This window comes from Microcaecilia unicolor, chromosome 3 (assembly GCF_901765095.1).
Source record: "Microcaecilia unicolor chromosome 3, aMicUni1.1, whole genome shotgun sequence".
Classification (NCBI taxonomy): domain Eukaryota; kingdom Metazoa; phylum Chordata; class Amphibia; order Gymnophiona; family Siphonopidae; genus Microcaecilia; species Microcaecilia unicolor.
Window position 1 is genome coordinate 122,663,182 of NC_044033.1, and position 21,082 is coordinate 122,684,263.

A 21,082-nucleotide genomic window follows, 5' to 3' on the forward strand; every position below is an offset into this window, starting at 1 on the left:
ATTCTTTGCCTGTACCATGTTTGTAGTTTAATGCTTGGATGGTTTGTAATAAGGTTTGGATGCTGAGGGACCTAATTGGAAATCATGACATTGGGATGGCATTTATATTAGAATCTTGGCTGCAGGAACATTCTAACTCTTTAACAGCTGAATTATGTACTCCTGGATATGAGATTGTGTGCAATTCTAGATCTTCTAAAAAAAAAAAAGGGATGGAGAGTTGGCTATTATTTTTAAACAATTTTTACCTGTTTCACTCATCAATTATATGCAGTCCCCAGGTTTAGAATATTTATTATGCCAGGTAGATGATGCTGTAAGGGTGCTTTGGGTATATTATTAATTTATAGACCACCAGGTAGATTAATGTACAATCTCAATTGTTTGAATTGGTATTACAAATGAATATACAATTCCAATGATTATTGATTTTAGGTGATGTTAAATTACTTCTAGAGAAACATATAGATACCAATGTGTTAGACTTTTTGGATAATTTTCAGTTATCTATACAAGATCTGATCCTTTCACATGAGAAGGAACATACTTTGGATTTGATAGTCTGTTGTCCAGTGAAATTGGTAACATTTTGTAAATGGGTTTTAATCCCATGATTTGATCATTGTCTTGCTGATTTTACTTTAAATCCCATTTCAGGGAAAACTTTACCCCATTTACAGAAAAAAATCTTTCCACTCTAGGAGGAAGATTTGCAAGAATTCTTTCTATGAATTGGTGGTTTCTGAATTGAGGAATTATGGAGCCTAGTTTATCTGATTGTAAGGGTACTGTTACAAAGATTTTAAACTGAATAGCTCCTTTAACTGCTAAACATATATCTAGGAATTGTTCACCTTGGTTTATTCAAGGGTTGTTAGAATTAAAATGAGAATACACAAATTAGAACGACTTTGGTGAAAATAGAAAGATCCATCTATTAAACAACTATGGAAAAAACATAAATTTTTATAAACAACAAATGTCTGATTCATAAAAGACCTATTCAAATAACATTGGTCTTGCACAACTAATTTTTGCTAACTTTTTTTGGGATAAAATTTAATTGATAAGCCAGTCGCTGAGTGATTATGCACAATTCTAATTAATCATTTGGGCCCTGTTTACAAAGGCGCGCTACTATTTTTAGCGCATGTTGCTAGAGAAACCCATATATTCCTATGGGTGTCTCTAGGGTAGCGTGTGCTGATTTTTAGCACACGATAAAAACAGTGCGCCTACAGTGCAGCTTAGTAAAGAGGGCCCTTTGTGATGTGAAGGGAGATGATATTAATGGGGTTTTAGCAGATAGACTTTGGTCTCAAGTCAGTTACCGTTCCTGAGGTGAAACTACTTGTGCATAAACTTTTACAAAGCGACGGTAAGCCCAATGCATGCTTACTGCACGCTAACCTGGAGCTAATGCCAGCCCAGCGCGGGCGCCGTTGGTAGTTCCGACCCTGGCACACACTATTTCCCGCTTTAGGGAAAACTGACCTGCATTTTTTAGTGCGGAGCTAAACCGGTGGTATTCAGAGAGTACTGCACACTACCCAGATACTGACGGGTTAGCGCAGGAGCCCTTACCGCCATCTGAATGGGTGGCAGTAACTACTTCCCCTCGCGTGGCCATGCAGTAAGATCAATCTTACCACATGGCCATGGCTATTTTCAGCCCTTTTTTTTTTACCTGCTTTGGGAAAAAAGGGCCTCAGCGCATGGCAAAAATTGGACACAAGGAACACTTAAATATTTGGGAGTGTACATACCGGTAGACAAGAAGCAGGTGGTGGTTTCTTTCTGTCTGAAACTCACTGCTATTGACTTTTATGAGGTAAGTTATCTGTACTGTAGCCAGCATTGAGCCAAGTTTGCTTCAGCCAAGTACCAGTTTTACATCACTTGTATGTGCCTACTTCATTTTGGTGTACAATGGGCAGAGGACAGGAATTCTTCTTGTCCGGCGCCCGCTCTTTTTGGTGCCATATATGCAGGTGTCATGAGCAAACAGAAAATTTTGGCAATCATTGGTTTCTTCACTACTTGTTTTCTCATGCTATCTCTGCTCTTGTTCTATTATTTTTACTGCTCAGGGGTTTTCCCTCTTTAGGACTGGCTCTTATTAATTACTGATTGGAGTCAGTTTTCTGGCAGCCTGAGTCTGTCTTAGCGTGTTGTTTAGTTGATTTAATTCACTTTCTCTAGTCAGCTTTTTAGTTATCTCTAGGGTGTTTCTAACAGACACTGCTTCTTTGAAGATTTTATATTGATATTTACTATATTGCTTTAACTGACTTTACAGGTGTGATGTTTGTGAGCCTTTGGCCCAAAGGCGGCTGCATGAGAATCACTCAACCACCTCTGGGTAGACCGAGTTCCCTCAGAACTAAGAGCACTCCCAAGAACTGGACTGGTCCACAAGTGGAGATGAACTGAGGCAACTTTATTAGTAGCAAAAAACACAAGGCTTAAAAAGGTAGCCAAACAGCACAGATAGGAAAACAGGCAGCCTAGTTATGCAGTCTAACCTTGCTGAAGCAAGGCAAACATAAAACATAGAGTAAGGTAAAGTAGAACATCCAAGCTGTTCAGGGAAATCAAACATAAGCAGCCTAGCTGCGCATCTCACTACTAGTGGAAACAATGCAAAGCATAAAGTGTATAGTAAAGGTAAAGTAGAACAGCCTAGTTATATAGGGAAATCAAACATAAGCAGCCTAACTTACAATAACTTACAATAAAAATCCTCCTTAATGACTTGATTCCATTCTACATCTAAACCAACTAATACTGATCCCTTCTAATTTGATTATGTTAATCACATTATCACTATTGGTCATTATATCTTACCTGTTTTATTTTGTGTTATGTAAATAATTCTACTGACCTATCTACCTAATTTCTTACACAGTAATATGTTAAATTAGACCATACCTCTTACTTTGTTTATGATTATACCTTTTGCAACATAGTGTAAGCCACATAGTGTGAGCCTGCAAGTAGGTGGGAAAATGCGGGGTACAAATGGCAGCAAATAAATGCGCATTTCAATACTAACAGAGCAATGCAAACATATGGCATACAGTAGAACACAATAGACTAGGCAAAGGGCTCACCCTAGCGGGACAAAGACAAATAGGCAGTATTTGGCTCACTGCAGTAACACCGCTAGTGGTTAAGAAAAGGGTTCATTCTGTCAGTATGCTCAGATGAGCCGCAGAACAACCGCGGCAAACTCCCTAAAAACCAGAGTGGAGCAGAAGCAAAACAAAGGGAAAAGTCTCTTGAGGACCTGCATCGCAGGTAGAGGCAAGAGCGGGCCACATTGCTCACTGAAGACTAGGGATGTCACCTAAGACAAGCAAACAGTCACTGAGGCGCCCGAGCTGAATGCTCCCAAGGCAGGCAAGATAAAGCAACAAAGCCCAATCAGACGCTCCCAAGGCAAGCAAGGTGAAGAAGCCAAACCTGAGCCAATGCTCCCAAGGCAGAAGACTAAACGGCACAGCAACCAAGGGCCAGGAACAGCCCACACAGATCCCTCTGCGCTCCAAGCACCGCTCCCTTGTCCAGAGATGCCTCGATACGTGGTCTCAGCCCCTGCATCTGCAGCACTCCCCGTCATCCAGCCCACACAGTCCCAAACCAAGCACAAAGCCACTCCCTGCATACATCAACCAAGAACTCATTGTGGGTGACAGGAACCTCAGTTGAGGCACAGAAGGCTTTGGACTCAAAGGCTTGGCAGCAGGCTTCGCTGGACCAAAGCAAAGATGAAAGCTGTAGGCAAAGCTTTTACTCCTTTGGACTACCAGGCTTGAAAGCAGGCTTCACAGGAACGCAGCATAATGTGAAAGCTGAAGGCATGGCTTTACTCCTTAGGACTACCAGGCTTGAAAGCAGGCTTCATAGGAACACAGCAAAAGGTGAAAGCTGAAGGCAAGGCTTTACTCATTAGGACTACCAGGCTTGAAAACAGACTTCACAGGAACACAGCATAAGGTGAAAGCTTGAAGGCAAGGCTTTACTCCTTGGGACTACCAGGCTTGAAAGCAGGCTTTACAGGAACACAGCATAAGGTGAAAGCTGTTTAGGCAAGGCTTAACTTCTCAGGATTACCAGGCTTAGAAGCAGACTTCCACTGGAACACAGCATAATGAGAAAGCTGTAGCAAAGCTTTACCTCTCAGGACTACCAGGCTTGAAAGCAGACTTCCACTGGAACATAGCATAAAGAGAAAGCTGTAGGCAAAGCTTCAGGCCACAGCCTCGCAAAGAAACAATAGTTGGAACTAGCAGAGCCCAGGCAGGTCTGGGCCCCATCAAGGATAATTGCTAGAACACTGAGCACTCTCAGAAGCCAGCTTAAGAAGTGCTCAGTGGTGGTGACATCAGCAGCTTGGCCCTCACCACTTAATGGTGACCCCACAGGTCACTGACTGGAACTGCAGGTAATTTTAGAAGGTTTGGAAGGAGGAACAGGGCACTGACGAGCAAGGCAAGGATTTCACCGACGTCGATGACAAAGTGGTGTACAGACTAAAAAAAGAAAAGAACTACAGCCTAAATTAGGAAACACAATCATTCATCCTACAAGAAGTCACACAAATAAACAGTTGAAAATAACATTACAGATTGTCATTGAGTAGTGTTTGGAACACCCAAGCCTCCCCCAAATTAGGTACCATAAGCCTGTTGAAATAGCCAAGTTTTAATTGCTGATATATATGAAGCATTTTAAAGATAATTCACTATAAATTAATTGCAGGCTATTCCAAAGAACAGGAGCGGTAAAATTAAAAAGCACTGTATCTAGTGGTTTCAAACTGAGCAGCTCGGGATCCAGGAAGGATCATGCGATGGTCATTTAATGATCGGAGAATGAGAGCAGGAGTGTATGGAATTGTCATAATAGCTAGATATGGTGGAATACCAGTTAGGAATGCTTTGAAGGCAAGAAATACAATATTAAATTTGACCCAAATTCAACAGGGAGCCAATGGTGATCCTTACCACAGAGGAGTGAAATGAGAGTGACAGAGTAAATGGATTTGTAATTTCTTTAAAGTCAGTTTGGAACAGCTGGAATAAATTGTTACAATAGTCAATCCTAGTCATGAGAAGATCTATTGAGAGAATGGAATGAATCGTGTTGTTTTTTTTAAATGCTCGTACCGAGCGCAATTGCTGTAAAATAAAGAAATCTGTTTTACAAAGTGAGCATACTTGGGGAATAAATGAGAATTGAGAATAATCTCTAAGAGTAACAGAGTATCATCAGGAATAATGGTGGTTGCTAAGAGATGAAGAGCAGTTATTGGGCAGGTAAAATGACCAGAAAGCCAGCAGTCAACTGTCTCTTCATGGTTTAGTATTACAGAATATTCGATTAGCCATTAAGCAGTGGAGTTAAGACGGTTCTCGAGTGGGTAATGTCTGGGTCATCAGGGTCAGTATAGTGAAGGAATAAAATGTCTGCATAAAAGTGGAAAGAAATAGTGGAATCCTGAATAATGGTAGCCAGGAGACTTAGGAAAAGATTGAACAAAATTGTGGTGAGAATTAACCCATGTGGACCACTACATGAGTGGTTTAGTAACTGATTCGAAGGAGTAATGACTCTAAAAGTACAATCCATTAGAAAAGCATGAAACCAGTTCAAAACAGTACCAGTCAAGGCTAAAACGTTTGAGTCAAAACAGTAGAAGGGGATGATCAATAAGGTCAAACATGGCAGAAAGATTAAGTGAAACCTTGAGGGCAATTCGTCCTTTATCTATATGGGAATGGACTTCACTTAGAACAGATGTCAATATCATCTTCTACAACAGGGTCTGAAATCTGATTGACGTGGATGCAGGACCAAGACCTTCTCTACAAAATGAATGTACAAAGTAGTAAACTTAAAATAAATCGGAGAAAATATTTCTTCACTCAACATGTAATTAAACTCTGGAATTCATTGCCAGAGAATGTAGTAAAAGCAGTTAGCTTAGCAGTGTTTAAAAATGGTTTGGATAGCTTCCTAAAATAGAAGTCCATAAGCCATTATTAAGATGGACTTGGGGAAAATCCACTGCTTATTTCTAAGATAAGCAGCATAAAATGTACTGCTTTGGGATCTTGCCAGGTACTTGTAACCTGGATTGGCCACTGTTGGAAACAGGATACTGGGCTTGATGGACCTTTGGTCTGTCCCAGTATGGCAACACTTATATTCTTATGAAGCTGTATAAAGACCACTTTTACAACAATCTTTGACAGTTAACATAAGTTTAAAAACTAGGCGATAGCCGGTAGAGAAGGCTCTAAGGTACGTTTTTTTAAAGAATTGGTCTCAGGACTTAAGTTTTCCATTGAGGAGACACTTGACCTAAGGGAAGGCTACAGTTAACAAGGAAAGTAATAAGGGAAGTAGACCTAGATTGGTAAGCTTGATCCAAGTGGAAGGTATGAGATCCAAAGTGCATATGGTCGTTTTTGCATAAGAATTCAGTTTGGAAAGAAAATCAAATTGTAGAGCCTCCAGTGTGCTAGAATGCAGAGAACCAGGAAAGGAGTCTTCAGTAGTAGCCTGCACACTAGGTTATACTGCAAAATTAAAGTACAATCATATTATCAAAATCTTAGTTTAGAAAAAATCAGCAAGACTATCTGCAGATGGAATGGACTTATAATCATCCTAGGTCAAAGTGCCAGACAGAGAATGAAAGATAGACTAGAGCTCTCTGGTTGGATTAACTGATTTAACATTAGCAATATAGCTTGTATTCCACTAATATCTCGAGGTACAACGCAGATCACAATTCAGAAGAAGCTGGATATTTCCAAAATTTTGCTATATGTTTTTGCCTCCAGCGCAATCTTTTTTTCGAAGTCCCTCTTAGACTTCCTTATCAGCAAAGAGCTGATAAGGAAGGCTAAGAGGGACTTCGAAAAAAAGATTGCGTTGGAGGCAAAAACACATAGTAAAATATTTTTTAGGTATATTAAAAGCAGGAAGCCGGCAAAAGAATTGGTTGGACCACTAGATGACCGAGAGGTAAAAGGGGCGATCAGGGAAGATTAAATTAATTCTTTGCGTCGGTCTTCACCGAGGAAGATTTGGGTGGGATACTGGTGCCAGAAATGGTATTCGAAGCTCGCGAGTTGGAGAAACTTAATGAATTCTCTGTAAACCTGGAGGATACGGGGCAGTTCTACAAACTGAAGAGTAGCAACTCTCCTGGACCGGATGGTATTCATCCCAGAGTACTGATAGAACTGAAAAATGAACTTGCGGCGCTATTGTTAGAAATATGTAATTTGTCCTTAAAATCGAGCGTGGTACCCGAAGATTGGAGGGTGGCCAATGTAACGCCAATTTTTAAAAAAAGGTTCCAGAGGAGATCAGGGAAATTATAGACTGGTGAGTCTGATGTTGGTGCCGGGCAAAATGGTAGAGACTATTATTAAGAACAAAATTACAGAGCATATTCAAAAGCGTGGATTAATGAAACAAAGTCAACATGGATTTAGTGAAGGGAAATCTTGCTTCACCAATCTATGTGAGTTTGTCACCTCTTCACAAGATTTATTATCTTCCTGTGCCTTGTCAGTGTTCACGTTCTCCTGATGGTAATTCTGTTGTGGACATTTCTTCTGATAGTCTGAATATCATTTCTCTGACAAAGTGGTCTCCAGGTCTACTCGTTTGGTGACTTTTTTGTTTTTACAGGATAGAGGCACTGTTGCGCCTCTTTGTTAGACTGTCAGATTCTACTTTGGGGGGGGGGGGGGGGGGAAATTTCTATATTTCCTCAGATCTCAAAATGGACTCAAGTAAGAAAGAAGTTGTTTTTGGCATGTAGACAGTATGTTGCATCAGTGAAAGCCAAGTTTTAGCATAGATTTCCCTGAAAATGTGTAGTCCATTTAGATCAACATGCCTATGTTTTTTTTATGAGCCTTCTCAGTTACATTTTTTCTGGAAGGGAGAGTGTTAGATGATCTGATTTTCATCTTCAGCTAGACTCAGTGTAATTGGTTATTTTAGGAGACTCACTGCTTTACTTTAGATTATCTTGTATGATAGCTTCCTTTGGCTTTGTGAATTGGGTTCTCTCCTCACATGTGGTCTAAGTAGAGGTCAAGCATGTTTATTTCTTATTATAATTGTTTTCTTATGGTTGACATTTACCGAAATATTGTATCTGTTTTTTTTCAAGTTTTTCTTGATGAATTATTTTTTAAATGCATTAAAAAAATGTATACATCTTGAAATTTGGAGGAAAAAACCCCCGTAATCCAAGCTAGTTATTAGATTGTAATATGAATTTCCTAAATAAATAAGATTTGATATGTTTTCGAAACTGGAAATAATTTATAGTAGTAGATAAAAGCATTTGAATGTCTTTATAAAGGAAGCGGCTGGGAATGAAAAAAGGTTATCTAAGAGTAGGTCTCACCTGCTTTTGTCAAAGTAATTAATTTTGACAGGTGACACACTCACTTCTGGGTTCCTAGCCAATCAGAAGTGAGGATGCATCCAAATCACACCTATGCTCCACCTAAGCCCCACCCATGCCCCAACTCTTTGTCACAGGATATAGTGTCATAGCCCCACATAAGCCCTGCCCCTTTTGTATTACCCCACCTTATTTACATAGCCCTACCCCAAACCCCACCCCTTTCTTCATGACACCACCCTAAGCCTCACCTCTTTCAGTGATGTCACTGGAAGTGAAATCATAGCCATGCTCCTTTTTCCAAGATGGCAGTGAGCACTGTACACGTCACATCATTTCATGTTTCACACCCTTAGCTGCCATCTTAGATGGGGTCACGCGATGAGAAGTGGTGTCAAACGTCCCAACACCGCCTTGTACAGCCATGGAGGAATATGTGCAGCTTAACGCTTTTCTCACAGGAAAGAAAAAAGGCATTTTAGCCTTCGGACTAACTGTTTCTTTTTCTTTTTCTTTTTTTTTTATTTTAGTTTTCTTTCAAAAGGCTACTATGCTGTTTAAATCACAGCTCTAATGAATTTAAATTGGATCGAGTCCTCCATTTGTGTTTTACCCCCTCTGTTTTTTTTACAACACAAAGAATCAAGCAGCAGGGGTTTGGAAAGGGCTATGCAAATAAGGTGAAGCAAGGGATGGGGTTATGCAAAAGGAGTGAGGTTTGGGCAGGACTGTGATACCATATCTGGTGATGTCATCAAAAGGAGCATGGCTTGGGCAGAGCACAGTCATGTCCTCACTTCTGATTGGCTGAGATCCCATGTCACCTGTCATATCAATTAGTTTGACAATAGTTCTTAAAAAAGGAAAAGTAAATAAAGCAATTGATCTAGTTATCAATCTATTGATCTAGTTAGACAAAATAAAGTGAACTGAGAGATTCAATGAGGCTAGCCTATGCACCACTTTTTATAATTAAGACAAAAAATTTGAACATGACTCTAGCGTGAAATGGAAGCCATTGACTCTTTATATAATATTGAGATAAACTAGCATTCTTTTTAAAGGAGTAAATCAGACTGAACATAATATTCTGAATGGTTTGCAAACATTTAAGTAATTGTTTAGGGGATCCTAAGTAGATGATGTTACAATAGTCCAGCATACTTAGGATCAATGATTGTACTATCAAATAAAAATGGTTTTAAAAGTACTTGTGAACCTGCCAAAGATTGTGCATAATGAAAAAGGCTCTTTGAGTGAGTGTATATACATGGAATTCAAATAATAACTTAGTAAAATTCCTAGCACTTTTATAGGAGAAAAATGATAAAGGGTCTGATTAATCCTAACATTTTTTTTTCCGCTTTCAATGTAGAATAATCAATAAGAATTTTGTTTTTTCTGTATTCAGTTTAAGCTTATGCATTTTCATCCAGAAATCTAGAGTATCAATGTTATGAAGTAGAACTGAGTGAGATGCAACCACCAACATAACTGTGATGTTGTCAGCATAACTATAGAAGTAAACCCTAACCTCTCCAATTCATAAAATGTATGCATATAGACATTAAAAAAGAGAGGAGACAGTGTGGAAATCCGCTGGGATTACTCCATTTTTCTGACAAATTACCATCTAACTTTACTCTATAGTATTGAGATTTAAACAGAAAACCAGTTGAGTACCTTCCCAATAACGTCTAAACTTTCCAGAGATTGCAGAAGACTTTTTGGTCACTTAGTCGAAAGGACTGGATAGGTCATACTTCAGCAGCTGAGCTTTCCTGCCTTCACTCAATAGTTTATGAGCATTATCTAGCAATGAACCAATATAACTGTCTCGGTGCTGAAGTTTGACATAAATCCAGATTGTGAAAAGTGAAGAATGCTATGACGATCTAAATAATCAGACAACTGGTGGGCCACCACTCGTTCCATCAACTTGCAGAAAAGTGGTATAGAGGCTATTGGCCTATAATTTGAAATTAAGTTGCTAGGCTCTTTGTTATTTTTCATAATAGGAGTAACAATAATTTCTCCCAAGTCCAGGGGAAACGCCCCTAAATCTAATGGGGTATGTAACCAGTCCAATTGCATACATTTAAAATTACTTGAAGCAGATTTCACAATAAAAGGACAACTATCCAGAATACAGTAAGAAGTGTACCTTTTATGTAAGCTGGTCCCTCCATCCCTCCTGGCACCCCCCACCCCCCCCCATGGCCTACCTTGGCCATGGAGGATGGAAGGACTAGCACTCCCTTCTTCCTCTTCGGGCACTTCCTGAAAATGGTGGCACCCTGCCCGGTGCATCCTGGGATGCGCTAGGTGGGACTTAATGTCCATATAAGGGTTAAGGCAAGGCAGGGCACCGCCATTTTGAGGAGGCAACCGAAGAGAAAGGAGGCAGTACTAGTCCCTCCCTTCTCCAACTATGGACAAGGTAGACCACGGGGAGGGGGGGGTTCCGAGAGGGAAGGGATGGGAGGGCTAGTGGTCTCCTAGACCACCAGGCCACTTATTTCAATGTTGGGGGGGGGGGGAGAAGTAGTGGTCCCACTGAATCACCAGGGTTCTTTAGTGTTCATGGGGTGGGCTTAAGTTTGGCAGGTCCAGGAGAAAATCCCAGACCTGTCAAACCTCTTCTGCTGTTTGACAGGTCTGGGCTGTCAAACAACTTCTGCAGGTGGAAATCCTCCTACAGAGTACCCCTGTGATCAGAACTAATAGCATGCATAAATTTGCATGCTATTAGCTTTGATCATAGGGGCGTTATAGCCTCTGCACCATTCCAGCGCTATTTTTTTAGAGCACTGTTTGGAACCGTGCATAGCTTCTGATCATCACCTGTCAGACTCAAACCATTTATCTGAGGATCTAACTATTCTGGTTCTGGATTTGTATGGAGCCAGATTATCTAGAATCTCCTTACTAAAATAAAACCAATCATTAATAAAATCAAAGAAGTCCGATCTGCCGGGTATTCTCCAATGGTTGGGTCCAATTCATTAAGGAAGTTTTCAATGTCGGTGGTGTTCTGAGGTAGCGTGTTGCGTAGGTTTACAATTTTTTCATTGAAGTACTTCGCAAGTTTATCTGCAGATGGGATGTCTGTATTCGTGGTAGTGTCCAAGTTGGTGTCTAGGAGTTTGTTCACGAGTTGGTATAATTTCTTCATGTCTTTGTAATCTGTCCCTATTTTGGTTTTATAGTATGATCTTTTGGCCTGTCTTATTGCGTATTTGTATTTTCATTGTATTTGTTTCCATGTGTTGAGTGTATGTTCATCTTTTGTTTTATTCCATGCTCGTTCGAGTTTCCTGGCTTGTGTTTTTAACTTTTTCAGTTCATCGTTGAACCATAGTGTCGAGTTATGCTTGCGTGGGGTTCTTGTTCATAAGGGCTCAATTTCATCTAGAATGCTTTTGCATCTTTTGTCCCATTCTATGAGGTAGTATATGGAGTCTGTCTGTGTTGCCCATTCGTTATTATATATTAGTTGCCAGAATGTTTTCGTGTCTACTTGACCTCTTGTGCTGTAGGATGTGTGTTCTAGTATTCGTTGTATACCCTTCTTCCGCTAATGTAGGGGATAAGTTTAGTTTGTAGTGGTCGGTCCAGGGTGTCTCTGTCCATTTCGTATTTGTTATTGTTAGGTTCTGGTTTGTTGAGAGTTTGTGTGAGATGAGATCAAGTGTGTGCTCTTTGACGTGGATGTTAAATGCATTCAAAGGGATGTTTAATAGGGTCATCAAGTATTCCCTCTCATGCTCGGAGAACAGCACAGGAAAGAGTTCTGCCCCTAACACTGGAAACCTACCGCTGGCTCGGAGGTGGCGGTAGGGTGCTTGAACGGACTTAAAATGTCTGGAGGGTAAACAAGTGTTTTCAATAGCAAGGGCTTTTGTGTACTTAACCCCCCCCACCCCCCTTCAAAGTTCAGCCTCCCAAAAAGAAAAGTGTTTAAAAAAAAAAACCCCAAACCTGAGTCGCTGCACTCAGGAAGGAGTTCCTGCACGGGCTCCGCAGTTTGACCAGGCATGCGCACAGCTATTGTGCGCATGTGCCAGATGCGTTCCTCCCCCTTAGCTTCCCAATGCTCAATGCTAGCAGTGCGCATAAAATTTGCATACTATTAATAGTGAGCATTGGGAAAGGGGTTTTTTGGCACTTTCTGACAGTATTTTCCGGTGCAGTTTCATACAGCGCCAGAGTTTTAAGAATCTCAGCCAGAGAGCTTTATCCAGCTTCCTGCCTCTGCTACCATCCTAGTGCATGCCATGTTGTCAGCCGTACTAGTAGTATTCAATGACCCAGCTCCTACACCTGCCTGCTAGCTTGTGTTTGGGAAGCTATTGCCTACCCAGGCCTATTATGGCTGTGTCACAGTTGTAAATACGTATGGCTGCTGAAGAAAGGTAAGATGAAACTAGAAGAAGCATTTAGAGCAGTATAATGAGGGGATAAAGTCAAAACAAAGATGAGAGAATGTATACTTTCTTATAGTTTTATTGTAGTGTATAGCTGCTTGCAGTACTAATATATGCTATATAATTTTTTTTAATTTAGTCGTAATAACTGACACAAGGTAGTACTTCATCAATGGTAGGCTGCTGTTATGTTTTGCTCTTTGATTTTCAACGTAAATGTATCTTAATGTTTTCAGGATATATTTTGAGAGATGAGGGTATGGTGGCAATAGGCAATCTATAATACGCCTCCCCCCCCCCCCCCATCGCCACCCTATGTTCCTTAAGTGGTCATTGAAATTTGAGTGACACCAAACATAAGAAATGGCAAGGGGGTCTGGGGTTCACTGGAAGATTGTTTTGAAGTGGCATCAGATTTTCAAGCTGGAATTACAGAAGCTTTGTTAAACAGCTTTTGAAAAAAATGTGAAAAAGAAAAACAATAGATGAAGTTCAGAGCTGAAGTGTCCTAGAGAATGGTATTCAACATGAAGTTACTTCCCCTAGGGACAGAAAACGGCTTTGGGGCCAAGAGGACAGCAGACAAACTGTTAAGCTGGGTTCACTTTGAGCAGAAAACCCTGCTTTTGATATCATCAGGTGCCCGGGACTATGAAATTACACCGGCTTTGCAACACACAGCTGCAGGGATGTGTCCTTTCAGAGTACTGAGTGGTGCCAAGGAACATCAGAATGTTGAGGAATACTGTTATCTTGAAAACTTGAGAAATCCAGGGACCAGTGAGTGAGTTCTCAATATTGTGAATGATATCATGAGGAAGAGGAAAATTATAGACTGGTGAGCCTAATGTCTGCGCCGGCCAAAATTGTAGAGACTATTATAAAGAACAAAATTACAGAGCATATTCAAAAGCATGGATTAATGAGACAAAGCCATCATGGATTTAGTGAAGAGAAATCTTGCCTTACCAGTCTACTACATTTCTTTGAAGGGGTGAATAAACATGTGGATAAAGGTGAGTCAGTCAATATTGTGTATCTGGATTTTCAAAAGGCATTTGACAAAAGTACTCATTGAAAGACTCCAGAGGAAATTGGAGAGTCATGGGATAAGAGGTAGTGTTCTATTGTGGATTAAAAACTGGTTAAAGGATAGAAAACAGAGAGTAGGGTTAAATGGTCAGTATTCTCAATGGAGAAGTGTAGATAGTGGGGTTCCCCAAGGGTCTGTGCTGGGACCGCTGCTGTTTAACATATTTATAAATGATCTAGAGATGGGAGTAACTAGTGAGTTAATTAAATTTGCTGATGACACAAAGTAATTCAAAGTTATTAAATCGCAAGAGGATTATAAAAAATTACAAGAAGACCTTGGGAGACTGGGTATCCAAATGGCAGATAACGTTTAATGTGAGCAAGTGCAAAGTGATGTATGTGGGAAAGAGGAACCCGAACTATAGCTATGTAATGCTAGGTTCCACTAACTGCCCATTCCCAGTTACCCCCACTGCACTGCCCTCCTGAAACTGCCCCACTACTTTGTAAACTGCTCCATGTTCAAAAAACACTCCCTGCTAACTGCCCTACACAACTGCCCTTGTCCTGCAACTGTACCCCCACCCCACAAACTTCCTCCTCCCTTGCAACTGCCTCAACACACCATGGATAGCCCCATTACCCCATAAACTGCCTCAACCTCCAAAAAATACCCCCACAGACTGCACCACCACACCCAGCTGCCACTCCACAGAGACAACACATGCAATGCATACACAGAATACACAACAGATCACACACACACACACACACACACACACACATGCGAGCATGCAGTGGGGTCAGAAAGAATATTGTGAGCCATGCTCTGCGTGCTTTCCCCATTTGTTATAGCTTGAAATTGTATGCTGCACGTACAAGACAAAAAGGATGGCTTTTCTTGTCCTAAGGCCATGGGTACTGACTTCAGGAGCTTCATTCTTAGTTTTGTTTTGTTTAGGGTGTGTTTATCCCTTCCAATATGGCAGTTCTCCTACCAATACATTGGAATGTAATAAATCACCCAAGGCTGCGTCAATATGTTCTCCTCGTTTATCTAGACTCTTAATCCCCAGAGTACTGTACTTACTCTGTATAATTTAGGAGGCAATAACCAGAAGGAGACAGTGGATATGAGAAATCAGCTCTCCAGTTTATTAATGCAAGTCTATACTCACCAAGCAGTATCTATCAGATCATTTATAATGGCATTTACAGCATGTTTCTCACAGGGAGTTCAGACAGTGAATCAAATGGAAATCACCTTTGCTGAGTTCTCCACTAGACTGGTCAAGCTGGCAGTTTTTATACCCTTTTGTCCTAACATCTTAATTACTGGCAGTTTCAGCTGACAATTAGTCATATTTAGCAAATCTACTTTGCAAATTATTAGTTTCGACCACAATGAGAATTCTGTCCCCCAAGTTTCAGCCCACCTTCCTTGAAGTTCTGTTTTCTTGCACCTGGCCATCTACTCATCTATCCCTTGCAAGATAGTTCTGACCGCAAGTTCTCGTTATGCCCCTGTCCAGCTGGCAGTTTTGCATCAGCTCAGCTCTTTTTGCAGATTTGCCAAGTTTCACTCATCCTTCAGGCTGTCACAATTCTGTATTGCTGTAACACAGTGAAATCTTGAAGTCAGACACAGGTTTTGCTTTTTGGCCTAGTTGGCAGTTATAAGCCTCTTGACCTGTATTTCCCAGAAGGCAAGTGATAATATTCTACAGTTTGCATGCAGGTATCTTTTGAATTATAAGGCAAGTCAATATATTTTTCTAGACTCATTACAATTGGGTCAATTTCTTTCTGATAGATTGGGGGTAATTAAGGGTCTACCCCAGATTCTATATATGACGCCCAAGATTTGGGCACCAATTTAAGATATGCACCCAATTACATTGGCTAAGGAGCTAATTAATGTCAGTTTGGTGCTAATCGGCACCAATTTGGAATTAGGCACACATTTTGCTATATGCAGTTCTATAACAATGTGTGTCCGGTCCAAATCCCATAGCACGCAACCCAAAAGGAGGCGTGGCCATGGGAGGTACATGGATGGATCAGGGATGTTTCTAAAAATTGTGTGCAATGTTAGAGAGAATTGGGGATGTGTACCCAAATGGTGCATCAAGAGTTACACCCAATGTCAGGCATAAGTTCTGGCACTGAAATCAGCGCTCGGTGCTGTTCTATAATGATTGCTCATCTTTGAGTGCCCATTATAGAATAGTATTGAGCTCTGATTTTTGAGCACCATTTATAGAATTTCCCCAGTTATTTTTTTTCTGCCTTTTTGGTGTATTACCTTTTTCTCCCTAGTAATGTGGTCTAGTGGTGATTCTATATATTGGCTTTTGCCTGTTTTTCTTTTTTGAGGATACATTTGTATTACTTTCTCCTTGTTCTGGTTGGAATTTATTTCAAATTCTTACATTTATTATTATTATTTTTTTTAAGATTTCCCCTTTAAGAGTAAGGAAATGTGTTGTGATTCAAAGACGAATGTTATTGCACAACTGGGCAGAAATGGACATCTTCCCCACATTTTAGGTAGAAGCATTTGAATCCCAGTTCTCAGATGTTTTAAAAATGTACGTTCATTTATTTTTTTTTATTTCTTTCTGTATACCACAATGCCTTTCTGGCACCTAGAAGATATGGATGGTGAGGGTGACTGGAGCCCATGGACGCTTTGTAGTGTAACCTGTGGAAGTGGCAGCCAGAAGCGTACTAGAACCTGTGGATATGCCTGTACAGCCACTGAATCAAGAACCTGTGATTTGCACAACTGTCCAGGTTTGTCAATAAATGGTTTTACTTGCATTATTTCAGGTATCCTTTATAAACTAAAATGTCTCCAGTTCCTCCTTTCTTAGAATGTATTATTTTGTGGTCGAGTATATGCTCTTCATATGAGCAATCACACTTGTATGGGGTCCATTTTCATTAACAAGCAGTGAACATTAAACTTCTTTTTACATAACAATTTCAATATGACCAAATCTGCTAATATAAACCATCATAGTGTAGAAGTACAAAACTCCAGATGCCAGAAATGTGGACCGCCCAATAATCCAGACTACACCTTCTTTGTCCTTCCTGCTCTCCCCCCCCCCCCCTTGAACTATGAACATTTGCTAGAACCCGCAAAGACCCCTAAGATGTCTGCAAGAAGGGTGCGTCATGATGCAGCAATAAAGAGAGGCAATTGTATATGCTGAACAGAATGGGAATAGAGCTGCAGAGAAAAATGTTGATATTAGTGAAGCAAATATTCGCCAATGGCAAAAATGGCAAAATTTGATTTTTACATGTAAAGTTATAACAAAGTGCCTTTTGGCTCCAAAAAAAAGGGATGACATCCCAAAATTGATGAAATAGTTTTACAGTTCATAACTGATGCATGATCCAAAGTTCTACCAGTCACACACCAAATATAAGATACGTAAACGTTTTCTATTTTACTATTACATTGCTTAATTGTATTCTAATGCACTGTAGTTTTCCCTACAGTTTTGTGTAAGCCACATTGAGCCTACTACTAGTGGGAAAATGTGGGGGATAAATGTGTTAAATAAATGATTCGTCTTAAGGCATTGGAAGCTACAAATTCACTTGGAATAAACAAAGCTTCAAGAGGTTGGTGCGATTCTTAACAGGAAAACTATTCCAAAAAATGAAACACTCCCAGCAGATGTAATTGTATGTCACAAACAATGCTTGGATGACGGCCGAAATGATGGAAGGTTGGGTGACTATTGTCTGGAATAGGTGGCCAGGAGCTCTTCACAAACCACATAATATGCTTGTTGATGCATTCAGAGGACATCTGTGTGAAAGAATAAAGAACAGTCTAAAATAAAACAATTGTGATTTGGTAGCTATTCCAAGTGGTAAGACAAGCCAGCTTCAGCCACTTGATGTTTCAGTGAACAAACCATTTAAAGACATTTTAAGAGAAGAATATGAGACCTGGTTATTTTCTGACAACCTTCCTTTGACACCTTCCAGGAACATCAAGAGAGCACCTTCCTCAAAAATCGCAGAGTGAAACTAGGAAATCAAGTACGCTAGCGTTTAACTATAGAAAGGGTGATTACGACAAAATGAGAAAAATGGTGAAAAAAAGACTGAAAGGAGCAGCTCGCAGAGTAAAAAACTTGCATCAGGCGTGGATGCTGTTTAAAACACCATCCTGGAGGTTCAGGACAAATATATTCCACATATTAGAAAAAAGGGAAAAAAGACTAAACGTCAGCCGGCGTGGCTAAACAGTAAGATAAAGGAAATCATTAGAGCCAAAAAACAATCCTTCAGAAAGTGGAGAAGAGAACCAACTGAAAGTAACAGGATAGATCATAAGGAATGCCAAGCCAAATGCAAAGCGGAGATAAGGAGGGCAAAAAAGGACTTTGAGAAGAAATTAGCGTTGGAAGCAAAAATACATAGTAAAAACTTTTTTAGATACATTAAAAGCAGGAAACCGGCCAAAGAGTCGGTTGGGCCGCTGGACGAAAATGGTGTTAAAGGGGCGATCAAGGAGGACAAAGCCGTAGCGGAGAAATTAAATGAATTCTTTGCTTCGGTCTTCACCGAGGAGGATTTGGGGGGGACACCGGTGCCGGAAAGAATATTTGAAGCGGGGGAGTCGGAGAAACTAAACAAATTCTCTGTAACCTTGGAGGATGTAATGGGTCAGTTCAGCAAGCTGAAGAGTAGTAAATCACCGGGACCTGATGGTATTCATCCCAGAGTATTAATAGAACTAAAAAATGAACTTGCGGAGCTACTGTTAGAAATATGCAATCTGTCCCTAAAATCGAGTGTAATACCGGAAGACTGGAGGGTAGCCAATGTTACTCCGATTTTAAGAAGGTTCCAGAGGAGATCCGGGAAATTATAGACCGGTGAGTCTGACGTCGGTGCCGGGGCAAGATGGTGGAGGCTATTATTAAGAATAAAATTGCAGAGCATATACAAAAACATGGACTGATGAGACAAAGTCAGCACGGATTTAGTGAAGGGAAGTCTTGCCTCACCAATCTAATGCATTTTTTTGAGGGGGTAAGCAAACATGTGGACAATGGGGAGCCGGTTGATATTGTATATCTGGATTTTCAGAAGGCGTTTGACAAAGTGCCGCACGAAAGACTCCTGAAGAAATTGCAGAGTCATGGAATCGGAGGTAGGGTATTATTATGGATTAAGAACTGGTTGAAAGATAGGAAGCAGAGAGTAGGATTGCGTGGCCAGTATTCTCAGTGGAGGAGGGTAGTTAGTGGGGTCCCGCAGGGGTCTGTGCTGGGTCCGTTGCTTTTTAATGTATTTATAAATGACCTAGAGATGGGAATAACTAGTGAGGTAATTAAATTCGCCGATGACACAAAATTATTCAGGGTCGTCAAGTCGCAGGAGGAATGTGAACGATTACAGGAGGACCTTGCGAGACTGGGAGAATGGGCGTGCAAGTGGCAGATGAAGTTCAATGTTGACAAGTGCAAAGTGATGCATGTGGGTAAGAGGAACCCGAATTATAGCTACGTCTTGCAAGGTTCCGCGTTAGGAGTTACGGATCAAGAAAGGGATCTGGGTGTCGTCGTCGATGATACGCTGAAACCTTCTGCTCAGTGTGCTGCTGCGGCTAGGAAAGCGAATAGAATGTTGGGTGTTATTAAGAAGGGTATGGAGTCCAGGTGTGCGGATGTTATAATGCCGTTGTATCGCTCCATGGTGCGACCGCACCTGGAGTATTGTGTTCAGTACTGGTCTCCGTATCTCAAAAAAGATATAGTAGAATTGGAAAAGGTACAGCGAAGGGCGACGAAAATGATAGTGGGGATGGGACGACTTTCCTATGAAGAGAGGCTGAGAAGGCTAGGGCTTTTCAGCTTGGAGAAGAGACGGCTGAGGGGAGATATGATAGAAGTGTATAAAATAATGAGTGGAATGGATCGGGTGGATGTGAAGCGACTGTTCACGCTATCCAAAAATACTAGGACTAGAGGGCATGAGTTGAAGCTACAGTGTGGTAAATTTAAAACGAATCGGAGAAAATTTTTCTTCACCCAACGTGTAATTAGACTCTGGAATTCATTGCCGGAGAACGTGGTACGGGCGGTTAGCTTGACGGAGTTTAAAAAGGGGTTAGATAGATTCCTAAAGGACAAGTCCATAGACCGCTATTAAATGGACTGGAAAAATTCCTCATTTTTAGGTATAACTTGTCTGGAATGTTTTTACGTTTGGGGAGCGTGCCAGGTGCCCTTGACCTGGATTGGCCACTGTCGGTGACAGGATGCTGGGCTAGATGGACCTTTGGTCTTTCCCAGTATGGCACTACTTATGTACTTATGTACTTATGTTAGCTGCATGGAAAAAAGTTCCAGAAAATATAGTGCAGCAGTCAGTTAAGAAGTGTTGTATAAATCGCGCTTGATGGTATCTTCCCATATCAGATCATCTTTTGTACTAAACGTGACTGTGATCCCAAGTGTGATGAGTCATCAAGCTCTCACAGTGATGACTCTTGAGGAATCAGCTGGCACTAATGACCTTATATGGAACCAAAATCAAATACTGGTACCATAATTTTTGTTTTTCAAAACTTTGTGCTTTTCCTTCTACATATGCTTATTTACCATATACTGGTAATTTTGTTTTTTGAAAGTTTTATGTGGTGCCATAGTTAAGTGGTAAGTTTATTACCATAGTACTGTAAGGGTCAAAAAAGGATGTGTTTTCCTCTCTGTGCTGTGAAATTTGAACTGAGCAATTTGGATTCGCTTCTTCCCTGCACACTCTCTCTAGGGCTTTTAAAATCGCTGCAGTTTTGCTGACTGAACTCACAGCTGTTTCCTGTCACTCCTGCTGCCATAGCGGGAGCGATTGCTGATGTCAGCAGGAGATTGCCATAGTAACCAGCCCACCTCTAAGGTGTTGCATTGAAGGGGCATGTCTAAGGTGTACATCCCTTTGTGCAGCGCTTTGTCAGTGTTTGGAGGCCTCTCATCATTGCTATTTCGCTATATTCTCACCCTTTAGGTCTGTTATTATTCTAGCTGAATAATAAAATCACAACTGCCTCTTTTTTTTATTTTGTTTTCATTATGCTTATTACATATTTGCTTTTGCACAGGCATTGAGTGCTTGTTTAAAAGTATTCCATTCTATCTATTTA

At 40.6% G+C, this 21,082-nt stretch overlaps 1 protein-coding gene across 2 annotated transcripts in view; it reads left to right on the forward strand.

Moving 5' to 3' along the window:
- The window catches only part of ISM1 (isthmin 1), a 178,889-nt gene that overhangs the window by 129,188 nt on the left and 28,619 nt on the right, over positions 1 to 21,082 (forward strand). Inside the window, exon 4 of one of the 2 annotated variants that reach the window (XM_030196339.1) lies at positions 16,558 to 16,701. In XM_030196339.1, coding sequence (XP_030052199.1) covers positions 16,558 to 16,701 — 144 coding nt within the window. The remainder of the gene's footprint in view (positions 1 to 16,557; positions 16,702 to 21,082) is intronic. The other variant, XM_030196340.1, reaches the window with a different exon arrangement.